Source organism: Saccopteryx bilineata, chromosome 8 (genome assembly GCF_036850765.1).
Source record: "Saccopteryx bilineata isolate mSacBil1 chromosome 8, mSacBil1_pri_phased_curated, whole genome shotgun sequence".
NCBI lineage: Eukaryota > Metazoa > Chordata > Mammalia > Chiroptera > Emballonuridae > Saccopteryx > Saccopteryx bilineata.
This window is the reverse complement of record NC_089497.1, coordinates 38,832,538-38,849,970: the sequence shown is the minus strand read 5'-3', so window position 1 is coordinate 38,849,970 and position 17,433 is coordinate 38,832,538. Positions and strand designations below refer to the sequence as shown.

Sequence of the window (17,433 nt, the reverse complement as noted above, 5' to 3'; positions counted from 1 at the left end):
AAGATTGGATCTCATTAAAAGAAGAAAAATAGTAGGTTGATGAAGGTCCCTTGTTGGTAATCAAAAATTTTTCTATTTTTATTGCTGTCAGTCATGGCTTACTCTCCTTTTTTCATTCAAAGAAACCTCTGTTAAGTGCCTACAAAATGCAAGATTTATATGCTTCAGCCTAACACCAAAGGAAAATTCAGGGTGATTTTCAAAGTCCTTTATTTCTTTATGATACATAAGTTGTCTTAGTCATGGTTCCCCAGAGAAACAAAACCAGTAGGCTATATACAAATATATTCAAGCAGAAATTTACTGTAAAAATTGACAGAGAAGTCCCAGAACCTGCCATCTGCAAGTTGGAGAACCAGGAAGCAGGTGGTGTAACTCAGTCTGAGCCTGAAGGTGTGAAAACCAGAGGAGCTGATTATATGAGTCTCAGTCCCAATCCAAAATTCCAAGAACCAGGGGAACTGATGTCTGTGGGCAATAGAAGATGGCTGTCCCAATCCAAGCAAAGAGAACAAGTTCACCCTTTGCGTTTTCTTCTACTCAGGCTCTAAGTTGAGTTAGATGATGGCCACCTGCATTGGTGAGTGCAATCATCTAACGGTTCAAATGCTCACCTCTTCCAGAAAAAACCTCATAGACACACCCAGAAATATTGGTTTACCAGCTATCTATGCAGCCTTTAGTTATTTAAGTTGACACATAAAATTAACTATCACATAAGTTGCAAAAAGGAAATATAGAACTTATTATGTAAAATAAAGAAGAAAACCCTTAAAGATTCACTCTGTCCTTAGAGATTTATTTTGGGGACATAAACATAGCTGTAGAAAAATGGTGTGTGACATGTCTTACTGAGACTTTTATAAAATGAATAGAGTTTGTTTATAACTATCCATAAATCACAAACCTCTCATATTATGAAATTGCACTCTCAAAAATTGCCATTTTTAGTTCTAAAACACATGTTTGTTGGCAACATAGAGATCATGTGGTCTATCAACCATCAGGCTATTTCCCCATATAAACTGGTACATAGTTTTCTCTCAATAATATCTTTTTCCTCAGAAATGCTATGATGGATGTAGATCCCTGTTAGATTAGGAACACCTAGACTGGAGCTTTATTGTCTTATTGGAGGATAAAAAATAAGTTTCCATATTCACAGTTTTCCCCACTCAGATTTAGCAAAGATAAGGTGAGGAAGGTGATTTGTTTCTGAAAGAAGAAAAAGTGACCCACAATGCTTTCTAATGGACATTTTAAATAGGCTTGATGAATAGTTTTAAGGTTTAATGAAGTGATTTATTCTTTGTGCCAGTAGCCAAGTAATGAGAAATAATTACATCAAAGACTTTTTTTTACCTCAAAGTTACAACGAACTTCACTCAAACCACAGATTGTTTGAAGTGTCAGAATGATCCCCATCACCTCTGATATAGAACAGGTTTGAGTCTCAAAAATGCCTGAATTCTTAATTAACTATAATCAAGTCACCCAAATCTTCATCAGCATTCAGCAGCTATTATCATCTATATAGCGAATATTGTCTTTTCCTTCCAATAAAAAGCAAATATTATTTCTATAAACCTAGATTCTAGATTTCTATAAACCTATGCCTTATAATTTTAAACTAAGCTGTGAATCAATATTTCTAGATATAATCTATTATAAATTTAATCTCTTAATTCAAGTGTTCCTGAACTTTAAAAGTGTTAGACAATTTTCTGAGTCACTATTTTATGACTCACAATTCACTTCTGAGTTTGAAGAATATAGCCATATTAAAATATACAGCTATAAATGATTTCTCATTTTTAAAGCATTGTGTCAATAAGGCACCTTACTCTAAACTAAATACTTCAAATCACTTTTCATCCACTGGTCCTCAACCTGGATTTGCTACAACATGGACAAAACTGGAAGGCTTTAGGCTGAATGAAATAAGTCAGACATTAAAAGACATACTGGATGTTACCACATATGTGTAGAATCTAAAATATAAAAGTTGAGCTCATAAAAACAGAATAGGATGGTGGTTACCGGGGCTAAGGGTTGGGGAAATAGGAGACATTGGTAAAAAAAACACAATCAGTTAAAAAATAAATAAATTCTGAGGATCTAATGTATAGCATGGGGACTATAATTGATTATACTGTATTGCATAATTTAAATTTGTTAAGATAGTAGATCATTACTATTCTGTCACAAAAAAAAGAAAGAAAGAACTGTGAGGTGAAGGATGCATTAATCTGTGTGGATACTTTCATGCTTAAATAGAGCAAATCATCATATTATATATTTTAAACATATTACAATTTTATTAGTCAATTACATTTTAATAAAGATGAAAATTATTTTTTCTTTAATTCACCAGGGATATTTTAAAAACTTGGCTGCTCAGGCAACACTCCAGACCAAATAAATCAGAATCTGGGTACAATCATGGTGTCAGTATTTTTTAAAGCTCCCCAGGAGATTTTAATGTCCCTACAAAGTTGAGAACCACTGCTGTAATGGATGTCATATCAAGTGAAAATGTTTGTTATTTAACAATAGAAATATTTTTAATAAAAATAAATATTTAATTCCTAAACATGGCATTATGAGCCTAATCTTCAGCAATTTCCCGTCATTGACCACATCTTCTTAACTATGAACTGAATATAGAAGTCTTGTTTATAGTAACAATTCCATTTTGAATGTGCTAAAAGCCATGCTGATTTCCTTTTCCTAAATAAAAGCATGTGTTTAATTAACATACAAAGCTAAAATCAGCAAAGGTATTAGCCTTTATGACTGGTGTATTTGACGGTACCAAAGAGGATAACTATCAGATTTCAGAAAAGCTTTTTCATTCCCTCTGGTTCTTTACTCTCCGGGGAGTTGCATGTGAGCTCTTACAATTTATTTTGCCCTAACAAGGGTAAAGTACCTAAGCGGAGTGCCTAACCTGCACATTCCATCACACCCACTGCAAATTTAACAGCGGGGTTTATGAGGTAGTACATGTGTGCCAGAATGTCTCTAACGCTCAGGCTCACTCATCCTAAACCTTAAATTGGCTCTCTCTGTGCTATTCTAATCTGTACAGACCCAATCATACACAATGTACTCGTGGTTCAAAGAAATGCAAATAATGTGGCAAAGGATGCACTTACTGTCAAGAATACCATTGTTAACTATGATTGAAAAGACAGGCATCCTGTTAAAGATGTGAAGCATTTTTATGTCTATTGAATATGAAAGAGAAGAAATATCCAAAAGATAAAATTCAATTCCCTCTAGGAGCCTCAGGGACCTTCTTAATATCAGTAATAGAAGGACACCTATAAATAATATATAGTAATAAATCCATTTTACAGGTTAAGAAGCAAAGGTTGCAAGAGTTACAAAAGACCACATAAAAGTAGTTCAGTTATCCCTTAGATATTATATATAGGGGTCTTTGATCCATGAATTGAATATCTCATGTGGCATTTAAAATTTTTTTTATTAATTTTAGTTTATTATGTTAACATGGATTCAAGTGACCCACTGAATATAACACCCTCACCCCCCACCCCTGTGTCCCTAATTATACTCCCTTAGCCCCCCTCTCCCTAACTCCCTCCCCTTCCCTCTGGGATTTGCTGTCCTGTTATCTGTATCTCTCTGTGTTATGTATATATAATTTCACTAATCCCTTTCATGTGGCATTTTCTATCTACTCAGAGTGGATATTTCCTGCTTAAAGTCAGTTTAATACCAAAAAGAAGACTGATTCAGCTCCTTACCAAAGGTCCAAGAGTGCTAAGTGCCTAGTTTTATACCTATGAACAAAAAAAGCCAGTACATTACAAAGAAGCAATTTAACTTTTCTTACCCCACAGCAGCCTTCTCTCTTGAGTTCCTGAAGGATATTTTAGCAGTTAACAAATGTAACATGGGTTTAGAATAGTCATATTAGACATCAAATCTGCTTTCTGCTGTTACCCTGCCATGCCAAGGTCTAATGCTTTAACTTCTACATATTGAGGCTATCTGAAGGCTTTTGAGTCCCTCAAGAACCCTCCAAGGGGCTCAGTGGTGAGGATATATTCAGAAGGCTGGATCAGCAGATAGGTACCATTTGTAAAGAGAAACTGCACTATCTCAACAACTGTCCTCGCTATCCTGAGAATGACGCCTGGTCCTAATACGTGGCAATCTATGCTTCTATCATTTATACTACTGGTTAGAGATTTGGATTTTTGGTCTGATCTTTTGGTCTGATGTTTTTGTCTTGGTCATTACATATTTTTCATAGTCTGTTACTGAAATAAGTTATTTTGACAGAAATTAATGGAGAAGAGAAACAGAGATGGGAGAAGACTGCAGGAAAAAAGAAGGTCAAACGTGAGATTGAGAGAGAGCAAGAGAGAGAGAGACTGATGTATCTAGATAATGATTCCAATTACATAAACAACACCCCCCCCCAACCATTCCTAATATTCCAGGTTTGCAAAAGACTTGCAGTCACAGGTTTCTGCCACTCACAATCAGTCCCTCCATTTATCAATTTTACCTTGCACAGTAGCCGGCAGAATACAAATACAAAGATGCAGGAATAATGATAATCTGAGCACAGCCTTCCCTAGATAATAATGACTGTTGGCTGGAGCAGGTGCTAAGACACAATAAAATTCATGTTAAGTAAGCAGCATACTTATTCTGTCGTCTATCAAATGCACTAAGATATCCCTTGGTGGCATATGGCAAACCGTCAGTCAATTCTATTTGGCTGCTCAATGACCAGAAAACAAAATGTGTTTTCTATCACAAACAAAAACTTGTCCTGGGCCAATTCTGCTAGATGCCATGAGGTTAACTCAACTTCCCATCATTCTCTGATCAAATTGTGAGAAGTATGAGTCCCACCGCTATCTGATGTGATTCCTGCATCTTTTATGCTATTAACCTTTATTCAATCCAATTTCAAAATGCTCCATTTTATTTGATCTCAGACTGAATTTAATAGCTGTTGCCAGATTGACAGTCTGAAAGACTGAACCATGTAGCACTGGCCAGTGATATCGTTAGGAGCATTCAGATCAGGAATGGCCAAGATGGCATCATTACAGAGGCTATAGGAAGCTCCCCATATTTTTTAAACTATTTCTACTTCCTAAGATGGGACCCACACCAATCACACTTTTTAGCAAGGTTTCATTCCCTTTAAAAATGTTTACCCTTTCAGATGAGTGACCAAATTTCTTAGTCATTTAAACCATAATGAAAGTGGGTTTGTCAGATCTTTTTCTGAAAGAGAGTTCTTTGTAAGCAAAGGGATGAGAAAGACATGAAGATTTTTATGACTTGAAAAATAAGAATGCCTGAGGGAGAAGAAGATGAAGAAAGACAGATGGATGAACAAAAACATACTGTTGTCTACCTCACATGTTTTGCATAAATGGCCTTGTCCTAGCTTTGATTGAAGAAGAATTTCTCCTTCCCCCAAGGCTAACTCAACTTATTGTGTAGTCCTCTTTCCCAAAGAGACTCATTAAATAGGACATTGTTTCATACTGTGACAGGGAAGGCTATTTGTTTTTTACATGCATTCTCTATAATGTGTTCTCCCCTTTTTTCCTAGTAAATAAATAGTATTATTTTTAGTCAGATACATTGCTTCTCAGAATAAAATAATTAATTTTCAGAAGTCCTTACAGCTATGTAGAGAACATGACTAATTCTGCCCTCTAAAATGTGTTTGGAACCTGCAGGAAGGCTGTATTCGGGTCAGGACCTTTTTGTTGACTCCTACTACCTCCTGTTACCAGCCTGATTTTAATGAGTAGTTTTAGCAATCAGCTTACAATCAGAAATTAAATTCATCCCTGGTATACTTTTAACTACTTGACCCCTTTCTCACATTAGTTTATCATCTTAAACTTTGAGAAACTCATTTTTTCACTGGGTAAGGTGGTGACATTGCACCCACACAATTGAATTGAAGTACAGAAAGGCCAAAAAACATAATGAACGTTCTCATTTAATTCTGTGACTACTAACTCTATTTAAAATTATTTTTTAATTATGGAAAAATATATATACATAACATAAAATTTACCATATTAACCATCTTAGAGCATTATGTACATTTAAATTGTTGTGCAATCAGAATCACCATCCATCTTCAAAACTTTTTACAACTTGAACTGAAATGCTCTACCCATTAAGTAATAACTTCCCATTCTTCCTTCTCCATTGCCTCAGGAAACTGACATTCTTCCTTCTCCATTGCCTCAGGAAACGACATTCTGTCGTTGTTGTTACAATGAGAATTATATTTCACTTTCTAAAATCATAACATTTTAATTTGAATTTATACCAACTTAACTTAAATAACATACAAAATCTCCATTCCTTTACAGCTCTATCCCTACTCCCTTTCAGTTACTGATGTCACTAACATCTCTTTATATTTATATTATGTATCCAAAACAAAATAATAATAATCACTTTTATTTATTAGTTTATTAAATGATGCAGAAAGAAAGTATAGCTATAATCCAAAGTTACAATACGACTACCTTGTATCCATGTAAATATATTTACACAAGTTCTTTATTTTTTGTATAGCTGTTATTGTCCACTGTCTTTCATTACAAATTGAAGGTCTTCCTTTAGTACTCCCTGCAGGTCAGGTCCAGGTGATAATAAACTCCCCAAGCTTTTGTTACCTGGGAATGTCTTAACTGCATCCTCATTTTTGAGAAACAGTTTTGCCAGATATAGGGTTCTTGGTTAATAGTTTTTGTCCTCCAGCACTTTAAATATATCAATGCTTTGTCATCAATCTCAGAGGCTTTTCCTGAGAATCTGTTGATATTCGTATTGTGAATCCCCTTATATGTGATGAGTTCCTTCTCTCTTGCTGCTTTTTCATGTACTTTCTTTGGCTTTGGCTTTAAATTGTTTGATTATAATGTATTTCAGTGCATTAAATCAAACTGCTCTTTGAATCAAACTGCTTAGAATTTGCTGAATTACTTGGATATTTATGTTCATGTTTTACATCAAATTTTGAAAGTTTTGGACATTATTTCTTCAAATTATCTTCCTTTTTCTTTCTCTCCTTCTGAAGCAAACACTATGTGTGTATTGATTGACTTGATGGTGTCTCCAAGGTACTTTAGGTTCTATTAATTTTTCTTCCATCTTTTCTTCTCTCTCTGTACCTCAAGTGTGATCATTTCCATTGTCTATCCTGTTATCTTATTCACTGATTCTTCTGGCTGCTCAAATCTACATTTGAGTCCCTCTACTGAAATTTTTATTTCTGTTATGTAATTTTAAGCTCCAGAGTTTTTTTTTTTATTTTTTTTACTTTTAATCTCATTCATTATATTCCATTTTATTTATATATTACTTACTTGACTCTTTATTCTCATCCTGTTTTAGCTCTCTGAGCATCCTTAAGCCAGCTGTTTTAAAATCTTTGCCTAGTATGTCTGAAATCAGCTCTTTTGGAGGATAGTTCTTTTGATTTATTTCCTTTGAATGATCCCTATCTTCCTATTTCTTCACATTCCTTGTGCTCTTTTTGTTGTTGTTGAAAACTGGACATTTGAATTTTATAGTTTCATAACTCTGGAGATCAGATTCCTTTTCTCTGTGGTTTATTGTTTTTGTTTTGGGATTTTTTTTATTGTTGTGCAGTATTTCTGTGCTAGTGATCAGCTTAGATTTAAAGTCTTTTTGGGTCTTTTTTGAGTTTGCACTTTTCCTGAATATACACAATGACTTTCTAAATTTCCTGGAATATGTGATTGTTTACAAACATCAGAATCTTTACATGAATGACACCAAATGAGTAAAAAGAGAAAAATAAGGGGTAGGAGAATCTCATAAATCTCATGGAGGTCACCTCAACTATCAGGGTAGATACTTACAACATGGGAGGTGTAGCAATACCTTCTTCTAGGTTTGCACCTATGCAATCAGAAGCAGCAATCAGCAATAGAAGCACAAATACTTTGTATTTTGATGAACAGCATCCTTATTGCCTCTACTAGTTTCTTAAAGAAGCATAAAAGTTGTTCCAAGAATTTGTGTTCAACTGCCTACCAAGGGGCTGGTAGTGAGGGATGGATACCCACTACTGAATGAAGAGCTAAAATTGACTGAAATTAATCACAATTTGAGACTTCCCTTGGAAGTTTTAAGCATTTGATAGATTCCATAGTTCCATAATAGTTACATCAGATTCTGCCAGTGAAATTATTGTCTAAGTAGGGAGGCAGATTTCCAGTGCTTCTTATTCTGCCATGTTTCCTCCAACTCTTCCACGACAACTAACTCTTAAGTTTACCTACAACTTGTATATTTTTCAGTTCAAGTATGCTACACATTTGTAAAGTATGTTATATCTTCTCTCAAGCTTATAATAGCCCCTCCTCCACCTTTAATCTTAGCTAATGACTTTACTTTTTATGTCACTGAAGAAAGAGATTTAAACAAAAGAATATTTTTGCATTCCCCCCAATACTATCTCTACTTATGCCATAGCATTTGTGCCCAAGTATGTTGTCTTCTCCCCTGAGGCCGGAGGAGCCCAGCCACTTGTACACTGGATGTCACCCCCTCTCTCCTTTTCAGCCATCACCCAGAAATCCAGGACTTCTGTCTTCTCTCTCCTTCATCATCCTTTTTTTCCTTCCCACCAAAACTTTCTCATTATCATGAAAATATTGAGGGTGTTTTTTCCACCACTTAAAAGAGGAAAATCCTATAAATACTCCTCCAAAGAGGACATACTATTGTAGATGGCCAACAGACATATAAAAAGATGCTTAACATCACTAATCAGCAGAATAATGCAAATTAAAACCACAATGCCATATTATCTCATATGTGTAAGAATAGCTATCATCAATAAATCACCAAACAACAAGTGTTGACAAGGAAGTGGAGAAAAAAAATAAACCCTGTGTACTATTGGTATAAATGCAGATTGGTGCAGATATAGTGAAAAGCAGTATGAAGTTTCTTCAATAAATTAAAAATGGAACTGCCTTGCGAACCAATGATTCTACTTCTGGGTATATATCCAAAGAAACCTAAAACAGTAATTTGAAAGAATGTAAGCACACCCATGTTTATTGTCCTATTATTTACAATAGGCAAGATATGGAAACAACCCAAGTGCCCAACAATAAGCAAGTATATAACAAAGTGGTAGTACATATATACAATGGAATATTACTCAACCATATAAAAATATAAATCTTCCCATTTGCAACAACATGGGTGGACCTAGAAGGTATTATGCTAAGTAATCAAATCATTCAAAGAAAGACAAATAGCATATGATTTCACTTATATGTGGAATCTAAAAAACAAAACAAATGAACAAAATTAAAATGAACTCTTCTGGCCTGTGGTGGTACAGTAGATAAAACATCAACCTGGAATGCTGAAGTCATTGGTTCAAAACCCTGAGCTTATCAGGTCAAGGTACATATGACACACAACCAGTGAACAGCTAAAGTAAAGCAATTACTTCTTACCCTCTCTCATAAAATCAATAAATAAAATCTTCAAAAAAAATGAAACATACTCATAGACACAGACAACAGATTGATGTTTGCCAGAGGCAAGGGGGAGTTGGAGGACCAGGTGAAAAATGTAAAGTACTTAAGAAGTACAAATTAGTAGTTACAAAATACACAGAGATGTAAAGTATAGCATAGGGTATATACTCAATAATATATTAATAACTATGTATGATGCCAGGTGGGTACTGAAAATATCAGGGAGTAACACTTTGTAAAGTATTTGATTGTCTAACCATTATGCTATACACAAGAAACAATACAAAATAATATTGAATGTAAACTGTAATCTTAAAATATTTTTTAAAAGAAGACAACACATTAACCCGTATTCTTCCTTTGTTTTATAGAAAAACTCTTTAAGAATTTCCATACTCACTATCTGATTTCATTCTGTTATTCTTCTATGAACCCTCTCTAGTTAGAATTTAACTCCTTCTACTCCATAAAAAACTACTGTTATCACCAAGACCTTCACTCTTTCGGATCCAGTAGCCAGTTCTCCACCATTTTCCTAACTGACCAAGCAGCTGCATTTACTTGCAATACTCTAATGCCTCTCTCTCTCTCTCTCTCTCTCTCTCTCTCTCTCTCTCTCTCTCAATCCTTTTCTTGCCTCTTCCTCCTCTTCAGACTCCTCACATTCTTTTGTTTCTTCTTCTGCACTTCCTCTTCTTCTGAATTTTGGACCAAAGGTCAGTCTTGTATCTTTTATCTTTTAAGTTTATTTTCTTTGAGAGCTCATCTAGTTTCATGGATTTGACCATCATCTATATTTATTATTCCAAACGTGTATTTCTAACTTGGACCTCTACTTTGAGTTCCAAGGTTACATTACCAATTGCTTACACACATCACCACTTGAAAGTTTAGAAGTCTGTGTCTAACCAGGATACAGAAACTATGCTGTAGATTAAATAGGGAGGTTTAAAATAAAGAATTGTTTGCCGTTATAAAAGAGTAACTAAGAAATATAGTACCCCAGGGCTGAAGGCAGGTACCTGAGTAAGAACTAATTTGGAAGGGGTTTAGATCTTGTTTTCAAAGCTCAGCTAATAGTTGAGAAGGCCAGAACTAGTCGGCAGCTGCTGGACAAACAACAGGCTACTCTTTGGAGTGCAGATAGAAACAGGTAATCAGCAGCCAATAACTTAAGAAGAAAGGCACAGTGTGGGCAAGGGAAGGAGGCCCTCAGAAAGTGTGGGGCTCTTTCTGAAAGTGTCAAGGCAGTAGCAAAACACTTATTGCCATAAAGAGTCTAGTGTTATAAAAGAGCCAGCTCCTGGTCCCAGGGCTAAAACTCCAATGCATGTCCTCAGACCCATCTTGCCAATGCCCACTCTCCACCACAAATGTCAAAAGAAAAGCCTTTTTTTCTTCCATTCCCCTCTGGCACCCTCTACTAAGAAAGCTTAATACTGTACTCACTTTAAAGGAGAAATCCTTAAAGACATCCATTGTTTATCACAAAGCATATACTGGAGCTTAGAAGCAATAAATTCATAAATGACACAAATTATTTTAACTTTTATTTTCTAATTTGTTGTGTTAACATGGTTTTAACTGTCTCACTCAATATAACACCCTCTACACAGCACATCATACCTGCCATGCTTCATGCAGTCTTTTTCTACCCACATTTTCCCTCTTTGCTCCTCTCCCCCTACCTACACCCCCCTTTCTCTCTGGTTATTGCTACCTTATTGTCTGTATGTATGTGTTTTATATATATATACTTTTGGCTAATCTCTTCACCTTCTTTGATACTGTCCTCTCTTCCTCCTTCTCTCTGACAGCTCTTCATCTGTTCCCTTTGATCCTGTCTCTGTTTCTATTTTGTTTTGCAGTTTATTATGTTCATTATATTGCACATGTAAGCGAGATACTATAATATTTGTCTTTCTCTGCCTGGCTTATTTCATTTAGCATAATAATCTCCAGGACCATCCACACTGCCACAAAAGGTGAGATTTCCTTATTTTTTATGGCTGTGTAGTATTCCACTGTAAAAATGTACCACAGCTTTTATATTCTCTAGCATACTAATGGACACTGGGGTTATTTTGTGATCTTGGCAAACAATGCTGCAATGAACATGGGGAACATGGGGGTGCATATCTTCTTTTGAATTAGTCTTTTAGGATTCTGAGGATATAGTCTTAGAAATGAGATAGCTGGTCATAAAGAAGTTCCATTTTTTAATTTTTTGAGGAAATTCCAGACTGTTTTTCCAAAGTCTGAACAAATAAATAGTAAATCATGTTATGAGGTAACCTTATGAATGAAAATTCATATGTTAAAAAAAAGTGATATGATCTTAGGTACCTGATAATACCATAGAGCCACCACAACAACTCTAGATTGCCTACCTCCAAAAAGTGAGAGTAATAAAGTTCACTCTTATTTAATGTACTGTTACTCTGTTTTACTTATACACATCTGCTAGCTGATTAATCCTCATATTTTTCCTATAGGGCATTGGTTCTCAGTCTTAAATTTATTTTAGAATCACCTGGAAAACTTTCAAAATCTACTAATATTTGGGCCTCACTTTCAAGGCCACCAATTTAATTAATCTTGGTAAACTCATACTCCTTAAAAGCCTCCTAGCAGTTTTACCATGCAACCAGTATTGAGATGAACTATAATAACATTTTCATTAAATGTTTTGTATCATTTTTCCAAAGAAATATTCCTCCTTTATTCTGTTTTTATCCAGTGACTCTTGGATCTGCCACCATTGGAGTATTTCAAAGAAGTATAATAAAACAATAGTAATAATAGAAACAGTAAATAGTGTTTGCTTATTATTTATAATTTACAGTGTTGTCATATAACAACCAACTCTATTAAGAAAGATTTGATTCCTTTTCCACTTTACAGATGATGACACCTCCCACTGAGTGAGCTTATCCTTGGTTTCTGGTCAAAATGATTCACTCTGCTCAATTCTTTAGTGTGTCTCAAGCTCTAACATAAACTGGTACAGATGGCAGTTCTTTATCTGCAGGGTCAGAAAGTAAAATAGAGCTTTACCTTGTTGTGATTAGAGAAAGGACACAAGTCTTATACAATCTTTTATAGACCCTTATTTACATGATTCTCAACAAAGTCACCCAAAATCTGGAGAGTACAAGAAACAATAAAACCAACTGAGCGAAGAGTATGTACCTTGAGGACAATAAATAAGACTTTAAAAGACTTAAAAAAAAAAGGACAGCAATACTCTTGTTGATCTAGGTTAGGAAATATTTTTATTACAAAATCAAATCTAAGCCCATTAAATAAAAAAAATAAAGAGTCATGAAATTTCATTGTATTTATTTATAACCTAGATAGCAGAGGGCCACATATCTACAATCTGGAATAAAATGGAGATAATTACAAGGACTTTACCTTAGCTCTTGTTCCTGACTAGCCAATTTTAGCATTTCTGACTTCTATCCATATTAAATAATAGGAGTCTTCTTGTACCAAAGACAAAATGGGGAAGAACACTATAAGCACTATATCTTGCCCTAGCACAAATAAAGAATAAATCATGCCATGATTTCCATGCTTAATAATTACTATATTTTTATTATTGAGAAGCAGCATAGCATGGTGCTTACTAATTTTACAAAAATGTTTTATATCTCAGCTTTCTCATTAATAAAATCAGAAGAATAATAATAACTCTTACATTGGTCTATTGTAGGGATTAAATGAGTTACCATGTAAAGTGTTTAGAGAGTGTCTAACCCATTATAAGTATTGTGAAATATTTGCTAATATTATTTATATTACTAGCAACATTATCATTATTAGTAACATCATCATTATAACATCATACAGGAGAATGCATTTCATAAATTTTACACTCAGGCAAAAGTTAGTTATGGGCTACATACACTGTGTCCCACCCTTCAAATTCTTATGTTAAAATCATAACCCTAAGAAAATAAAATAAAGCTTTACCTTGTGATATATTTAAAGACAAGGTCTTCCAAGATATAATTAAGTCAAAATGAGTTATATGGGTGGGCCCTAATCTAATATGACTAGAATCCTTATAAGAAGAGATTAGGACAAAGACACACACATAGGAAAGACCAGATAAAACTATACAGAGAAAACAGCCGATTACAAGCTAACGAGAAAGGTTTCAAAAGGAATCAACCATGCTGCTATCTTGATCTTGGACTTCAACCTCCAGAACTGTGAGAAAATAAACTCTTGCCACCCAGTCAGTGGTACTTTGTTATGGCAGCTAGCTAATTAATACAATAGTGCATTTATTTTCTACAAATCTTCTTAATGTTGATTTCTTGCCCATCCTTGCCAAGGTAGTCTAAACAACAAACTCAGCAATTCCTGGTGATTCCCCCCACCACTAGGGTGGTAAAAATATGTGAGAGTCTTAGGTAATATGATGATAGAGGGTGGCCTTTTCTATCATTGGCCATCTGCCCAGTGGTTACTACCTAGACATGTTTCATATAGTCTCTCTGGGTACAGCCTTCTTCCTGGCCGCTGCTTCTGTCTGACACTCTGGGAATGCAGAAATCTCTGGCAAACTTGGGATCCATACAACATTCCTCCCTGGGGTGGTGGTGGTCTTTCTTTCTTTCTTTCTTTCTTTCTTTCTTTCTTTCTTTCTTTCTTTCTTTCTTCTCTTCTTGTTCTTCCTCTCCCTCCTCCTCCTCCCCCTCCTCCTCCTCCCCTCCTCCTCCTCTTCCTCCTCCTCCTCCTTCTCTTCCTCCTCCTAGTTCTTCTTCTTCTTCTTCTTCTTCTTCTTCTTCTTCTTCTTCCTTTTTCCTCCTTCTCCTTCTCTCTTTTTTATTTTTACTTTAAAGAGAGAGAAAGGCAGATAAGAGAAAGAGAGAGAAACCTCAATTTGTTATTCCACTTACTTATGCATTCATTGGTTGATTCTTGTATGTGTCCTGACCAGGAATCAAACCCACTATGTTGGCATATTGGGAATATGCTCTAACCAACTGAGCTACCCAGTCAGGCCTGGGGTCTTGTTTCTTCACAACACTGACAATGGGTAGAGGTTCTGCCTTGTCCCTTGAATTATCCTTATAATAATTATCCTTCCTTGCACCCCTATCAGAAAGAAAGTATTTTCCTTTATTATTTTCTTTTCTTTTTAAAATTAATTTATTTATTTAGACAATTAAATTTAACAGGTGACATTGGTCAATCAGAGCACATAGATTTAGAGGAAACATCTCCACATCATTTAGATAGTAGATTGTGTTGTATACCCATCACCCAAAGTCAAATCATTCTCTGTCACCCTATATTTTGTTTCTCTTTAAGCCCATCCCCTCCCCCATCTCCCTCCCTCTCTTCTCTTCCCCTCCCCCTGGTAACCACTGCACTTTTATCTATGTCCATGAATCTCAATTTTGTGTCCCACCTATGTATGGAATTATACAGTTCTTGGCTTTTTCTGATTTACTTATTTCACTCAGTATAATGTTATCAAGGTCCATCCATGTTGTCACATATGATACTATGCCATCATTTCTTATGGCTGAGTAGTACTCCATTGTATATATGTACCACATCTTCTTTATCCAATTCTCTATTAAAGGGAATTTTGGTTGTTTCCATGTCTTCACCACTGTGAATAATGCTGCGATGAACACGGGGGGGGGTGCATGTGTCTTTACATACTCATGTTTTTTTCAAGAGGAAACTCTTTTCAATATAAAGAAAATTAATTCCTTTCCTTTCATCTCTCTCATAAGGCATTTTCTCTCACCTCCTCTTCAAGGTCATCTAGCATAATCTCTTCAAAAGGCCTAGATTGTTAGAAAATAAAATACTGGATTGAAGTGAAACTTTAGAATATTCATGTCCAAATTTTTCTTGAGATCAATGTCAGAGAAATGGCGCCGTAAGGAGCAATACGATAAATCTCCCCAAAAGTTCAACAAGATCTTCAACCAGAGACAGAAAAATCTATCCTTGGAGCCTCCAGAAGTTCCACACTAAACACAAAGGTATGATTGAGCGAAAAATTGACTAAATATATAATCACCCCCGAAGAAAATAAGGAGGAAGAAACATTCCGCCTTCCTCACTAACCTAAATAAGGGCTGCTTTCACTGGGAACTGAGAGTATAGGAACTAAGGCGGGCAAAGGGGGTGAATAGAACCAGACTGCGGCACAATTATCCGAACCAGGCTGTGGCACAGACATCCAAGCCGAGGAAAAACTGTGCTTGTGGCAACCCAGTCAACACAAGCTAACGTTCACGCCAAACCCAGACAAAAAAAGGCACTTGGGACAGCCATCTGCCCTGATCTCCGGGTCGGTGTGTGCAGATAGTGGGTAAGAGATTCCCCTGGGAGTGGGCGCCCAGTGTTACTGAAGAGAGGGGCAGGGTCAGAGGCCTTCCTGTGGGCTGAAACCGGAGTCTTGGGGTTGCCCCTGAGCCCCAAAAAGCAGCGTGTGGGGAGCAAGTGGGAGCAAAATTCCCTATGCTCGAACTTTTCCGTGCAGGTGGGGCACCTCACTCGGAGTGAGAGGCAGCCGGCCTGATATCCTGGTTGGCGAGCGCAGATAGTGGGTGAGAGATTCCTCCGAGCACCCCGGGAGTGGGTGCCCATGTTCCCAGACAGAGGGGCAGAGTCAGAGGCCTTTGTGTGGGCCGAAAGCGGAATCGTGGGGTCGCCCCTTTGCCCCAGCATGCAGGGAGTGAGTTTCCTATGCTGAAACTTTTCCATGGAGGTGGGGCACCTCACTAGGAGTGAGAGGCGGCTGGCCAGATATCCTGGTCGGCAAGAGCAGATAGTGGACGAGAGATTCCCCCAGGAGTGGGCACCCATGTTCCCGGACAGAGGGACAGAGTCAGAGGTTTTTGTGCGGGCCGAAGCCCCACCTGATTATACTAACGGCTCTGACTGATTGAGCCTTACCCAGAGCCCTGCACTGAGTGGGAATAGAGTGGGGATTTCCCAGCTCTTTGAGCCTCTTACTCTCCAGGCAGAGGCAGCAGCAACCCCATAGCTGGATCGTCAGGCTACTAATTCAGGAAGGAAAGACTAGAAGAGAGGCTCTGGGAACACAGACTCTCTCATTGGCGGAGCCCGCAAATGCTAATGAGCCTCGACTGCCAATGAGACTGAAGCCTAATATATGACATCGCCATAGAGATTTATCAACTGCAAACCTCTACCTAAGTGTGCCACAGGGGCAGAACCCGGGGTACAGAGTCACCGACCAGGAAGAGGGAGAGAAAAGAAAAAGCAAGAAGATAATCTCTCAAAATCAAGAATAATCCACAGACTTTATAACCTATCCCATTTTATTATATTTGTTTGTTTGTTTCTCTTATCTTCTTGTCTTGATTATTTTCTTCCTCTTCCAATTTGGTTGTTTAATTCTCTGCTGGTCTTACTCTCTCCTCTCTTTGAACTACACTACCCATAAGTGTTACATCTCCCATTATCTTTTCTTTCTTCTTCCTTTCTCTCTATGAGGGTTGCACTCCAAAACCCTTAACTCTCTCTTTCTCTCTCTCTCCTTTTATTCTTTTTTATTCTTTTTGTGTTTTCCTCTTTCTTTTTTTTTCTCTCCCTCTATATTAGTTTCTTCTTCTCTCCTTTACTTTTCCTCTCATTCAATCCTCAATCACGAACAAATTACTTTATCTGGGACTCAAATTTTTCTTTGTGGCGCTTTGGGGGTTTTTTACTTTGCTTTTTTAACTCAAATTTCTCTTGATACAAGAAAGCATAGAGCCTGGCTACTTATTAGAATAAGGACATGAATAGAAAAATAAAGAAAAATACATAAATTAGCACATAAAAAACCCATAAATAAAATTTGCCCTGAAATATTACCAAGTGTTTTTTTACA

The 17,433-nt window shown here is 36.4% G+C and overlaps 1 protein-coding gene across 1 annotated transcript in view; it reads left to right on the top strand.

The window, feature by feature from the left end:
- Positions 1 to 16,479, top strand: part of LOC136311676 (unconventional myosin-VI-like) — a 140,605-nt gene extending 124,126 nt beyond the window's left edge. Inside the window, exon 3 of the mRNA XM_066240805.1 lies at positions 16,320 to 16,479. Within this exon, the coding sequence (XP_066096902.1) occupies positions 16,320 to 16,479 (160 nt within the window). The remainder of the gene's footprint in view (positions 1 to 16,319) is intronic.
- The last annotated feature ends 954 nt before the right edge of the window (positions 16,480 to 17,433 follow it).